The sequence below is a fragment of the Sminthopsis crassicaudata genome, chromosome 3 (assembly GCF_048593235.1).
Source record: "Sminthopsis crassicaudata isolate SCR6 chromosome 3, ASM4859323v1, whole genome shotgun sequence".
Classification (NCBI taxonomy): domain Eukaryota; kingdom Metazoa; phylum Chordata; class Mammalia; order Dasyuromorphia; family Dasyuridae; genus Sminthopsis; species Sminthopsis crassicaudata.
In genome coordinates this window covers 509,216,659-509,230,466 of record NC_133619.1, presented here as the reverse complement: position 1 = coordinate 509,230,466, position 13,808 = coordinate 509,216,659, and the positions used below count along the sequence as shown (strand labels likewise).

At 33.9% G+C, this 13,808-nt stretch overlaps 1 protein-coding gene across 2 annotated transcripts in view; it reads right to left on the bottom strand.

Moving 5' to 3' along the window:
* The window catches only part of RSF1 (remodeling and spacing factor 1), a 113,037-nt gene that overhangs the window by 15,453 nt on the left and 83,776 nt on the right, over nt 1-13,808 (bottom strand). For both annotated transcript variants that reach the window (XM_074303989.1, XM_074303990.1), the window contains one exon: nt 8,344-8,453. In XM_074303989.1, coding sequence (XP_074160090.1) covers nt 8,344-8,453 — 110 coding nt within the window. The remainder of the gene's footprint in view (nt 1-8,343; nt 8,454-13,808) is intronic.

Genomic DNA, 13,808 nt, shown 5'->3' with positions numbered 1-13,808 from the left:
AATGTTTGACAAAAAATTGCTGGGAAAATTGGAAATTAGTATGTCAGAAACTAGGCACTGACTCATACTTAACACCGTACAGAAAAATAAGGTCAAAATGGGTTCATGACCTAGGCATAAAGAATGAGATTATAAATAAATTAGAGGAACATAGGACAGTTTACCTCTCAGACCTGTGATAGAGGAATGAATTTATGATCAAAGAAGAACTAGGGATCATTACTGATCACAAAATAGAAAATTCTGATTATATAAAATTGAAAAGGTTTTGTACAAACAAAATTAATGCAGATGAGATTATAAGGGAAGCAATAAACTGGGAAACCCTTTTTACAGTCAAAGGTTCTGATAAAGGTCTCATTTCCAAAATACATACAGAACTGACTCTAATTTATAAGAAATCAAACAGTTCTCCAATTGATAAATGTTATGAACAGACAATTATCAGATGAAGAAATTGAAACTATTTTTAGCCACATGAAAAGATGCTCCAAGTCATTATTAATCAGAGAAATGCAAATTAAGACAACTCTGAGATACCATTACACACCTGTCAGATTGGCTAGAATGACAGGGAAAGATAATGTGGAATGCTGCAAAGAATGTGGGAAAACTGGGACACTGATTCATTGTTGGTGGAGTTGTGAAAGAATCCAGCCATTCTGGAGAGCAATTTGGAACTATGCTCAAAAAACTATCAAACTGTGCATATCCTTTGACCCAGCAGTGCTACTGGGCTTATATCCCAAAGAGATTTTAAAGGAAGAACAGGGATCTATATGTGCAAGAATGTTTGTGGCAGCCCTCTTTGTAGTGGCCAAAAACTGGAAACTGTGGTCCTCTCCAACAATGAGATGAACCAAATCAGTTCCAATAGAGCAGTGATGAACTGAACCAGCGAAAGAACTCTGGGAGATGACTATGAAGTACTACATAGAATTTCCAATCCCTCTATTTTTGTCTGCCTGCATTTTGGATTTCCTTCACAAGCTAATTGTATACTATTTCAAAGTCTGATTCTTTTTGCACAGCCAAATAACTGTTTGGACATGTATACATAGAGGAAAAATTGGAACAAAAGGTTTGGCGATTGTCAATGCTGTTTACCCATGCATATATCTTGTAAATAAAAAGCTATTTAAATAAATAAATAAGACAAGAGATATTCCAGCAAAGGAGACTGAGAAAATCAGAATGGTCAAAGAATCAAGTGTAGTGTCAAGGAAGTAAGTCTCCAGGAGGAAAAGCTATCAGATAGTGTCAAAGACATTACAGAAAATGAAGACTCAGAAAAGAAGATTGTATTGAGGATTTAAGACACTGATGGGACACTTGAAAGAGGCAAGGACTAAGCCTGGAATCCAAACTGTAAGGGGCTAAGCAGTGAAAATGGGATGGATGAGATGGGGCTTTGAATAGAAAAGATTCTGTCTACAGTCTCCTAGTAAAAAAAGACACGGGGTGATACCCTGACAGGATGACAGCATTACACAGGGCGGCATTTTACATCATATGAGTCCACTATAAAACCTGCGAGATGTAGGCAAAGTCCCTTTACCTTGAAAAGTATGAGTTTTCTGATTTATAAAATCTGAGGTTTGGATTTCATTGCCTCTAAGGTTCCTTCAAAGTATAAATCTATGAAAACAAGGAGGAAATCAAGGGTAGACCAGAGGTTTTTTTTGGCAGCCAATGAAGATCCAGATGATAGAGTGAGGATGACAAAAAGGAAAGGAGCTGAATATGCAGTAGAAGAAATTAGATGGGTAGAGGACACAATTCCAGAAGCTAGTGTAACCAAAGAGAAGAAATCTTCTCTTCCTAATAGATGAGAGTAAAGGAGGACAGGATAGGTAAGGATAGGAAGGAAGAAGGAATTGAGGTGTGAAACAGGATTTAGAAAGATGCTTACAATGTATGGCTTATGTTTTCCAAGTAAGGTAGAAAGTGAAAACATCTGAAGGGCAGGGTAGGAAATAATCATAGAAAGTATGATAAAACAAAATACTATTGTGACCACAAATCAAATAAGGATTAAACATTTTTTTCTCCAAATGAATTTTACTATTATTTTTTCCATCCCGTAAACTGTCCTTTTTGGTAGCATTAAAACTAATATTGTCATGTTTATTATAAAACAGGCACAGTAGAATGAATAATATCTTTCCAACTATTTATCCTATACATTCTGCAGTTATTTTGAATAAGAATTGCTTATTGCTACTACTGCTTCTTGGATTATACAATTTTATAATTTTTAAAAATTTTTTATCAGATTATTTTGAGCAACTTTGCTTTAGTTATTGTCTCAAATACCTTTTCTGCTGAATCCCTAAAATTTCATTCAAGCCATAGCTTCAGGAAATAGGAATAATGTGATCTCTTCTTTTCCTTTCTTTAAGGCTTCAATTTTATTCTCTTCTTACTGCTATTGTTAGCTTTTCTAGAACTTTATTAAATAAACTAGAGAAAGGGGGGAGCAGCTTTGGTTTATCCTGTATTTACTGGGAAAACTTGAGAAACAGAGGCTCTTAACTGAGGCCCACAGATTACCAATGGGCTCAAAGATTTGAGAAGATTGTGAACCAGGATGGGAAAAAATTATATATTTGTCTTAACTAACCTCTTACTTAAAATATGATGCTAAGGAATCCCAAAGTCTTTACCATAATGCCAAGAATCTATGACACCAAAAAAATGTTAAGAATCTCTGTTTTAGAGTATCCCTATTGCATATGATACATGCTTTTGGTTTCATAGAAATTAGAATTTGTACAGTTTATAGCTTAAATGAATGGTGTACTTTTGTCAAAGGCTTTTCTGATAATCAAGTGATTTTTACTTGAAAAATAGATTAATAATGGTATTAGTCATTAGCTAAAAGACTAACAGAATTCTATAAATCCCATCAGCACTAAGAAATTGTTTTAACTTTCAAAAAATTGTTATATATATACTTCATCATATTTAACATGTATTGGTCTACCTACCATCTGGGGGAGTGTGGGGGGGGAAGAAGGGGGAAAATTGGAACAACAGGTTTTGCAATTATCAATGCTGAAAAATTACCCATGCAGATATCTTGTAAATAAAAAGCTATAAAATTTTTTAAAAAAAATTATTATAGATCATTCTATTTTCTTTTCTTTTCAGTGTTGTCAGTAGAGTATTTTATATTTCTGAAGTAATCTCTCTCTTTTTTTAAATGTCTTCTTCAGTCTTGTTGGAACCTATCAATAGTAATTTAGGAGAAATATATGAAAAAATAAATCTCTTCTGTTTTTTTGTGATTTCACCCTATTCTTTGTCTTCCTTTTAATTCACTCATATAGTTTAATTCACTATATAGTTCTAGATTACCTGGTCTTTTTGCCTCAAATGTTTCCCTACTCTAGTTTACCCTAAATACTATGTATTTAGTACATAGTAATCTAAAGTAATCAATCAATAAACACTTATTGAGCACCAACTACATCTTATGCTACATAGCACTAAGATATAAAAAGAGGCCTAAGACAGACACTTCCCTCAAGGAGCTCTTAATCTACTACTGTTCAATTGATTTTCAGTGCTATCAGAAAGGCTCCTGGTGACTCCATTTGGGGTTTTCATGGCAAAAAAACTGCAGCGGTTTGTCATTTACTTCTTTATCTCATTTTTACAGATGAGGAAACTGAGGCAAAGAGGGTTAAGTGACTTGCCAAGGGTCACACAGTATCATATCTGAATTCATAAAATTGAGTCTTCCAGACTCCAGATCCAGCACTCTGTACTATACTACTTAGCTGCACACTACAATTTAATGAGAGGTACTATATATACAAATCAAGCTATGATACAGGATAAATAGTAAATGGTTAACAGAGGAAAGCTACTACAATTAAGAGAGGTTGGGAAAAGCTTGCTGTAAAACATAGGATTGTAGGTGGAACTTAAATTTGAAAAGAGGAAGATTATGAAGGCCTCTGAATTCCAAATAAAGCATTTGGCATTTGCTTCTAAAGTTCACAGGGACCTGCTGGAGTTTATTCAATAGGGTGGGATAGTCTTAGTTGAACCCATTCTCCATGATAATTCTTTTGGTGATTGAACAGAGATTGAATTGGAGCAGAGAGTAGGGCAGGCTGACTCACTGCAAGGTCTTCTAATAGTGAGGGAATGGAGCCTAAACCAGAATGACAGTGTCAGAGGAGAGAAGGGGATGTATTCTAGAGATGGTGTAAAAGTAAAATCGAAAGGTCTTGACAACAGCTTGGATATACAGAGTGAGATAGTAGAGAATTCAGGATGACCCAGGTTGTGAGCCTAATAGACTAGGAAGACTACTAACCCAACCACTTATTACCTTACTAATAATCGTTGGAATAAAATATATATATATTACTCTGTTTAGCTTTTAAATTCTACACCTTAACCTCAACCTGTTTTTTTGAAACTCCTGGGGATTCCATTCAAGCCCATAATTTGTAGTTCAAGCTATTCTCTAGTTAACTATTCTGTATAAATGCATATATTAATTAGTTCATCTTGTATTTATGCTGTGCATATTTTTATAAATATGTGTCAGCTCCAGTTAGAATGTAAGCTCATTTAGTTATTCCATGAATCATTAAGGATTATTTCTTTATATTCAGGACCTAGGAATGTATAGTGTCTGGAAAATAAAAAACTAAAAAAATACTTGTTGATTGAAAGATGAACTGAGTCTGTTTGGCTAAAGAGTCACAAATTTTGTTAGTTTTTTCAAAGGAAATGCAAGTGTTCCTATCTTTTCACCCCCTTCCTCTCCTCCTCATCCCTTCCCTTAAGCCTTGGCTCCCCACCCCCCCACATACATACACACTAACCTTTGGAGACCTAACTTTTATCATCTTTTCCAGTTTGCTAAGTAGGTGCCAAGTAAAACCTAGGGTTGCTTGTTTTGTGTTTTTTTTTAATTAATAACTTAGAACATTTTTTTCATGTGGTTTTTGTCTGCAATTCTTCTAAGAATTGTTTTGTTAATCACATATATTATAAAGGAGTCTGGTAAGAAGTGGGGTCAGGTGAACATACTAAAGGATATTCTATAATAAATTCAAAATAGATACATGCTAAATTAGAAAACAAAGTATGTATCTTTCACAACTAGGAGGAGATGAATTCTCAACCAAACAAGGTGAGCATTACAAAGGATAAGATAGATCATTTTGGTTACCAGGTGATCATTATAAAGGATAAGGCAGATAATTTTGATTACCTGAAATTGAAAACTTTTTGTGCACAAGAAAAATTAATGCACCTAGGATAACAGAAGTCATAACCTGGGAAAAAAACTGTGTACCAAATTTCTTGGATAATAGTTTGGTATCTAAGATATATAGACAACAAAGAGAAATTCACAAAAACAAAAGCCTTTCCCCGCTAGAAGAATAACAAAAGGAACAAATAATTCTTAGAAGAACTGCAGACAAAAATCATATGAAAAAACGCTCTAAGTTGTTAATTAAAAAAAAAAAAAAAAAAACACAAAACAAGGAACCCTAGGTTTTACTTGGCACCCAGGAAACTGTAAAAGATGATAAAAGTTAAGTCTACAGAGGGTACTATATATATATATATATATATGTGTGTGTATGGGGGGGAGGAGGGAAGGAGCAGCTTAAGGGAAGGGATGAGAAGAGGAAAGGGGTAAAAAGATAGGAACACTTGCATTTCTCATGGAGTTATAAATTAGCATAGCCATTTAGAAAGTATTATGGAATTTTGTGAAATAGTGACTAAAATATACAGACTCCCTTGACCCAGGAGCTCCAGAACTAAGCATATATTTCCAATGTTTGCTGACAAAAATAAGGTTCATTATACACTATTCATTATTTGTAATATTCATTATTACATTATTCATTATTTGTAACAATACTTTCTTTTGTAGCAAAGAACTGGAAACAGAAGGGAGATCTCCTAATTGTGATGTATAACATTACATGAACTTAAGCAAAGTAATATAGGAAGGGCCGGAAAAATATACATAAGGATTAAATTTAATCCTAACAACTATAAAAGAACTGAAAATGAATGTTGACTAATTATCAAGAATAAACTTGGCCCCAAAGTAGAGAAATGAGAAGACAGCTCCCTCCAATTTCTCTGCAATGCTGGCAGGATCCATGGACAATGCTACATATAATTCATTTTCTTGCATTGTTTTTCTTCTTCTACTTCTATCTCTTTTGTCTAAAAATATCAGTAACGAAGGATGAAAGGAAATGAAACTGCAGTGAAGATAAAGAAAAAAATCTAACAATAAATATTCACGAAGTGTCTACTATATTTCAGGCTGTTAGGCAATTATTTTTTTAAACAAAATAATTTTTATTCAAAGAATTTACCTTCTATTAGAGAAGATAATAAAAATAATATTTCTATAGCATTTACTATGTGTCTCGTTTGCTCTTCTCAACAATTAGAGGTAAGAGCTGTGAGTATCTCCATTTTACAGACAAGTGAGATAAACAAAAGCCAAATAACTTAACCTGGGTCACAAAGCTTGTATGTGTCTGAGACCAGATTTGAACAGGGATTTTCTGGACTCCAGGCCTCGTGTTCCACTTACTGTACCACTGAGTTCTCCAAATAACAAATACATTATAGAAGTATATGCAGAATAGATATAAAAAAATACAAGGCATTTTGGGAGGAAAGGAAATTGAGGGGGCTCAAAAATAATTACACAGAGATTCTACTTGAGCTGCATCTTGAAGATAAAGAAGGTAAGGAGGACATTCTTAGTTCTCTTGCTTTATGCCTTTCTTTTGAGCCCCCATTACTTATAGTACCAAGAATATAGTAGGCACTTAGGGTGGCTGTGAGGAAAACAATGTTTGTGGGCAATGAATGTCGTAGCCAGCTCTTGAGTTATTTGCACCTTACCTACTCAATATGAGAGAAGGGGAGAGGCAGGAAGAAACAATACTAGGTATTAAATTTCTAAATAAGAGAGGAGATGACAATAAGTATCTGACTGAGTGATACAAGTGAGTGAGGAGCAGAGGGATCATTAGGATGTAGCCCCAGGGTAGAAGCAAAGTGCTAGGATTGAGGCCTGTGTCCCCTAACACATGACCATAGCTCCTTTGCAGCACACCAAGATGACAAAAGATGGCAGACACAAAGATGAAACCCTTGGTCCTTTCCTTTGCTGAGCCCCAGTGAGGATAACCCCAAGGTAGACCAGCTATTTTAGTAAGAATTATGTTCTCTCAATCTTTGGGTTCTCTTAAAGCAGTAAAGATTTCTAATGGAACCAGAAGCAAATTTGGGAAGATAAATATCACAAACAAGAAGTTCTCTTAAAATATTTCCATAAAACCAACATGGATTCCTCATCAAGAAATCTAAGTTACACACATAGGTAAATATATGTGTGTGGGCTTTTAGCAGGTAATGCTAAAAAGCAAAGTGAAGGAAGTTTGGGTCTCTTCCACTGTGACACAGTCCCTTGTGGCAAAACAGGAAGATCGACTGAAGAAAAATAAGATGGGTCTGGAGAAGAAATCCTTCAAGAAAATAAGTCAGTTTTCTTCATGAGATGATGTCATAGGCCTTTTCCTGCTTGGCCTGGATGAGCAGTAGTTGCAGAAAAAAATTTAATTTCATGTTAATAAAGACTAAGAATTAGATATGCACACCAAAAGAAGTGGACCATATCAGAGGTCCTAAACAGAATAAGAAGGGGGTCACTTTTTCTTCTTCCTTTTTTATTTTTGAGATATAGACCCTGTAGTGGTATTAACTGGTCCCACAGTTTAGTAACTTTGGAGGGATAGTTCCAAATTGCTTTTCAGCATGGCCCTATAAAATTCAAGGGATTCATATTGAGGGCTGTACTAACTGGCGTTTTAATGCTAAGATTCTGTGATTCTCATCCCCTGATTAATGATGAAATATGTGAAATAAAATCAAGAAAGAACACTATTGAATGTTCTACAAAAATAGTCAGCCCCTTAGGTCTTAACTACAAAGAGTCATGATGGCTTTTCCAAGATAAGGCTTGCATTTGAAAGAGCAAGGAGCCTGAGCTCAGCAAAAAAAAAGCTTTTATCTGAATACTGCCACAATGAGGAAGACTAACCAAAAACAAGACACATCTCCCAGAACCTCAACTTTGTGTAAAATGAAGGAGTTGGAGTAAGTGAAATACAAGGTCCTTTACAGCAAACACTCTACTATTTTAGAGAAGGCTAATAAATGCAACTCTGATCATTCTGCAGGGACACTATGCGGGTTTGTTTAAAAGAAAAAAGAAAAGAAAAATAAAAGCCTTTCCCCCCTGTTTTGTAACTGTGGAAACAAATTTCGTACCTATAACTTATGCACTTCCTTGTTCTTGTTGACCTCCTTTCAAGAAAGTGTGTTTTGGATTTTTTGGAATCTTTCTTCTTTTCTTCATGATCATCAGCTAATTCTGGTTCCTATTTTAATAACAAAATATGGTTAGTCGGTAATATACATGCTCAAACAGAAATTTTTCTTGCAATCTTAAACTGTTAGATTAATACATATTAGTATGTTTTATTTACATATAACTTTGCATTATTACATATTACACATGTAATATTACATTATTACATATGAAAAGTTAAAACAATACAAATGTGAGGTTTCTATACACATTACTTCTTCCAATATACCACAGATTTGTGTTTTCATCTTTTCACATATGTAAACTGAAATTTCGTTATGAGCCTTAGAAGATAGAAACTGTTTCACTGTGAGTAGATTCAAATAAAAAAATTACCACTTTGGTAACCAACTCTATAATAATTAGTTTTTAACTTAACCTAGCCAGGTTAGTACTTTAACTGAAAAACACATAATCCATCAATATGCTATCCCTGAGACTTCTTGTTTGGTAAGATTTGTTATTTGCTGATTTAGTCTGAGAAACTAATACTGCCATTAGGCCACCTTGGGGCATTAAAGGCAGATGTTAATACCTCAGAGGCAATACTAAACACAGATGAGATAGAAAACCACTGAGACAAATCTGCTTCATTTTAAGCCATTACAACTGTGAGATCATTATTCTTGGACATTTATTTGATAGTAGAGAAGAACTAGAAATACCCCACAATAGAATCTGCAAAGACCATGTTCTATCACACCAAGGCTTTAAAAATTTACAGATATAAGCAACTAATCATACTCTGAATTCAAGAGCACTTTGCATTAACCAAAAAAGGGAAAGAATCTTTAACAAGGGATTTTACACTATGTCTTATCTAAAATTCATCACTCATGAAGTTTGGAAAATAGTTAAACGGGAAAAAAATGGAGTTAGTTTCTCCACTGATTCAAAATTTTAAGAATGAAAGCCATTCTCTGACAAATGGTCCAAGGATATGAACAGAAGTTTTCTAAGCAAGAAATGTAGTTATCTATATGTTGTTGTGACTCTTGGTATTTTCTTGGCAAGGGCTTGTCATTTATTTCTTTTTCCAATCCACTTTACAAATGAGGGAACTTGTCCAAAGTCACATAGCTAGTAAATGTTTGAAGCCAGATTTGAGCACATGAAGATGAATCTTTCTGATTTCAAGCCCAGTGTTTTATCTACTGTATACCTACCTAACTGCCCAAAGTTATCTATACATACATGCAAAAGTGCCCCAAACCAAGGGGGAAAAAAATTACAAATGCTGGCAGAAAATAAGCACACTGATATAATAATCAGAAGAGCTAGAATTTATATAATGATTTCAGGATTGCAAAGCACTTTAACTCATAGGTTAACTCATTTATCTTGGTGGAGCAGTGAACTGATCTGGTCATTCTGGAAAGCAATATGGAGATATGTCCACAAAGTTATTCAACTATGCCCACAAGCAACCTTTTACGTCTAAAAGAAAAAGCAGGAAAAAAATAGCATCTCTTTTTGTAGCATCAAAGACATAGAAACTGAGGGGATCTCATCAACTGAGGAATGGTATATAAATGTAATAGAATACAATTGCACTGTTAAAAAATGAATAATTTTAGGAAAAAATTTATGAACTGATACAGAGTAAAATGAGAACCATAAATATTTATACTATAAATACTGTATGAATGAACAACTTTGAAAGACTTCTGAACTCTAATCAATGCAAAGAATAACCCTATTTCCAGAGAACTGTTAATGAAGAATACTATTTACCCCTCCTGACAGAGAGGAAACAAAAACATCTGTGACATTTTTAGATATAGCAAACATGAGGATTTATTTTGCCTGACTATTTGTTATTCAAGTTTCCCTTTGTCTTTGTTTATTTTTCTAGGAAAAAAAAAGTGAGGGAAGAAAAAAATGTTCAATAATTAAAAAATAAAATAAAATTCATCAAGTCAAGCATAGAATGTTAAACTTTAATACTTAGACCCATAGTCTATCATTAGGCCTTCTCCTTTAGTGAAGTGGTAAGAGCTACACTCACAGTAGATACCAGTTAATACTATATTTCTTTCTTCCCTTAGAATGTATGCTCCTTATAAACTGGGAAAATACTTTTATAGTCAAAGATTCTGATAAAGGGATCATTTCCAAAATATATAGAGAATTGACTCAAATTTATAAGAAATCAAGCCATTCTCCAATTGATAAATAGTGAAAAGATATGAACAATTTTCAGATGAAGAAATTGAAACTTTCTAGTCATATGAAATGGTGCTCCAAATCATTATTGATCATAAAAATGCAAATTAAGACAACTCTTGAGATACTACTATACACTTCTCAGATTGGATACATTGTTGGTGCAATTGTAAACAAATCCAACCATTCTGAAGAGCAATTTGGAACTATGCTCAAAAAGTTACCAAACTCTGTATACTCTTTGACCCAGCAGTGTTACTACAGGGCTTATATCCCAAAGAGATCCTAAAGAAGGGAAAGGAACCCACATATGCAAAAATGTTTGTGGCAGCCCTTTTTGTAGTGGAAGGAACTGGGAATTGAATGGATGCCCATCAATTGGAGAATGGCTGAATAAATTGTGGTATATGTTATGGAATATATTGTTCTATAAGAAATAACCAGCAAGATGATTTCAGAGAGGCCTGGAGAGACTGAATTGAAGCTGAGTGAAATGAGCAGAACCACACACAGCAACATCATGATTATACTATGATTAACTCTGATGGATGTAGCTCTCTTCAACAATGAGATGGCTCAAACCAGTTCCAATTGTTCAATAAAGAAGAGAATCAGCTATATCCAGAAAAAGAACTATGAGAAATGAGTGTAGCCCACAGCATAGCATTTCCCCTCTTTCTGTTGTTTGCTTGCATTTTTGTTTTCCTTCTCAGGTTTTTTCCTTTCTTTCTACATCAGATTTTCTTGTGCAACAAGATAACTATATTAATATGTATACATATATTGGATTTAACATATTTAAACTGGACTACCTGCCATCTAGGAGAGGGGGTGGGAGGGAAGGAGGGTAAAAGTTGGAACAGCAGATTTTGTAAGGATCAATGCTGAAAAATTACCCATGCATGTTTTGTAAATAAAAAGCAATTAAAAATAAAAAAAAAAAGAATGCATGCTCCTTGAGAGGAACTGCCTTATCCTTTATAACTTGTACAATAGACTTGTTAATGCTTATTTACAGGCTGATAACACAGGTAGGATTATATTTTTTATGTAAAAATCTAGTTTTTCCTTTTTCTCAAAATTTCTTTTTCTTCTGCATAAGACAGATTTCTGCTTTCATCTTACTTTCCAGCTTTGTATTTTTTTTTTTTAAACACATTTGAGAAACTTCCTCAAGCTAACTTATTCTGCTTCTAGGATCTAGTGTTCTTTCCTGCCTATGACAAAAAGGGTTCCTTGTTATTCTCAACCTGAAATGTCTCTTCTCTTATTGACCTGAATTCCAACCTAATTTTTTTCCATTAAAGCTTTTTATTTTTGAATGAATCACCACATAATGTTCTTCCTGCTATGTACAATGATCTCCTGGTTCTGCTCATTTCACTTAGAATCAGTTCATGTAAGTCTCTCCAGGTCTCTCTGAAACCATCCTGCTTACTGTTTCTTACAGAAGAATAATATTCCATAACATCCATATACCATAACTTATTCAGCCATTCTCCAACTGATGGGCATCCATCTAACCCATTTTTTAAAAAGTCCAATTCAATGCTATTTTTTTTCCCCCTGAGCTGAGGCATTTGGGTTTAAGTGAGTTGCCCAGGGTCACTCAGCTAAGAAGTATTAAGCTTTTATTTTCAAAACATATGCATAGATAATTTTTAACATTTACCCTTGCAAAGCCTTATGTTCTAGATTTTTTCCTTTCCTTCCTCCACCCTCCCCCTAGATAGCAAATAATCCAATATATGTTAAACATGTGCAATGTTTCTATACATATTTCCACACTTATCATGATACACAAGAAAAATCAGATCATTTGAATTCAGGTCCTCCTGACTTCAGGGCTAGTGCTCTATCCACTGTGACACATAGCTACCCCTGAATGCTACTTTTTACACAACACCTTCAACAAGTGACATAGTTGGTTTTTTTTGTGATCTTCCCCCAAGACCTGACAAGTATTTTGTTTGGCATCTCTGCAATGTACCTGTCAAATATTATTATGAACACCCCTATAAGACTATAAGATACCCTAGCACAAGGATTATAACTTATCTAAACTTTGTGTGTCCTCCACTGCTCAGTATAATAACTCTAGATATAATAGTCATTTAATAAGTAAAGCCAAAAAATGTTTCTTAAGTACTACTAAATTCCTGGCACCATACTATGTACTGAGGATACACACAAAGGCAAAAAGATGTTCTTGCCCTCAAAACACTCCTAATTTGACAAGAACTATCTACAAAAAAAGCTATATACTGCATAAAGTGTAAATAGGTAACAAATTAATTTTAAAAGTGTCCAAAATTTTTTTTCTTTAAGAAAGTAGCATTTTAGCTAGGATTTTCAGGGAAGCTTGGCAAAGATGAGAAAGAAGGAAATCCGGACATGTAAATGAAGTAAAATAAATTAACCAAATGAAGAGAATCTCTCTCTTTACTTATATATATAAATATAATGTTAATTGTTTTTTCCCCAAGTTGACCTTATTTAGTATTCTTAGGATCGAATTTTCTGGGAAAGAACTTTGATTTAGTGAAAAAAACAACTAATCAATAAAGTTTGAAATCCAATACATCACTAATGATTTAATATCAATTTTACATAGTTTTTGCCATGTAAAGTTTTTATTATTTTTTATTTCAGTAATGACCATCAAGTGCTGAAATTTTGGTTCTAAAAAAAAAGAAAATAGCATTCTTTACTATCAAAAAAACAAACAAAAAAAACCCTTTCATACTACATTCTAGGTAGATTCCAGAAAAATTCTCATTATTTTAAATTTACATTAGAAGTATATCATCTGCTGAGTGAAACGAGCAGAACCAGAAGATCATTATACACTTCAACAATGATACTGTACGAGGATGTATGCTGATGGAAGTGGATTTCTTCAACATAGAGAAGAGCTAATCCAATTCCAATTGATTAATGATGGACAGAACCAGCTACACCCAGAAAAGGAACACTGGGAAATGAATGTAAACTGTTATTTTTACCTTCTGAATCCAATTCTTCCTGTGCAACAAAAAATTCGGTTCTACACACATATATTGTCTCTAAATTATACTGTAATATATTTAACATATATAAGACTGCTTGCCATCTGGGGGAGGGGGTTGGGGGAGGAAGGGAAAAAATCTGAATAGAAGTAAGTGCAAGGGATAATGTTGTAAAAAATTACCCATGCATA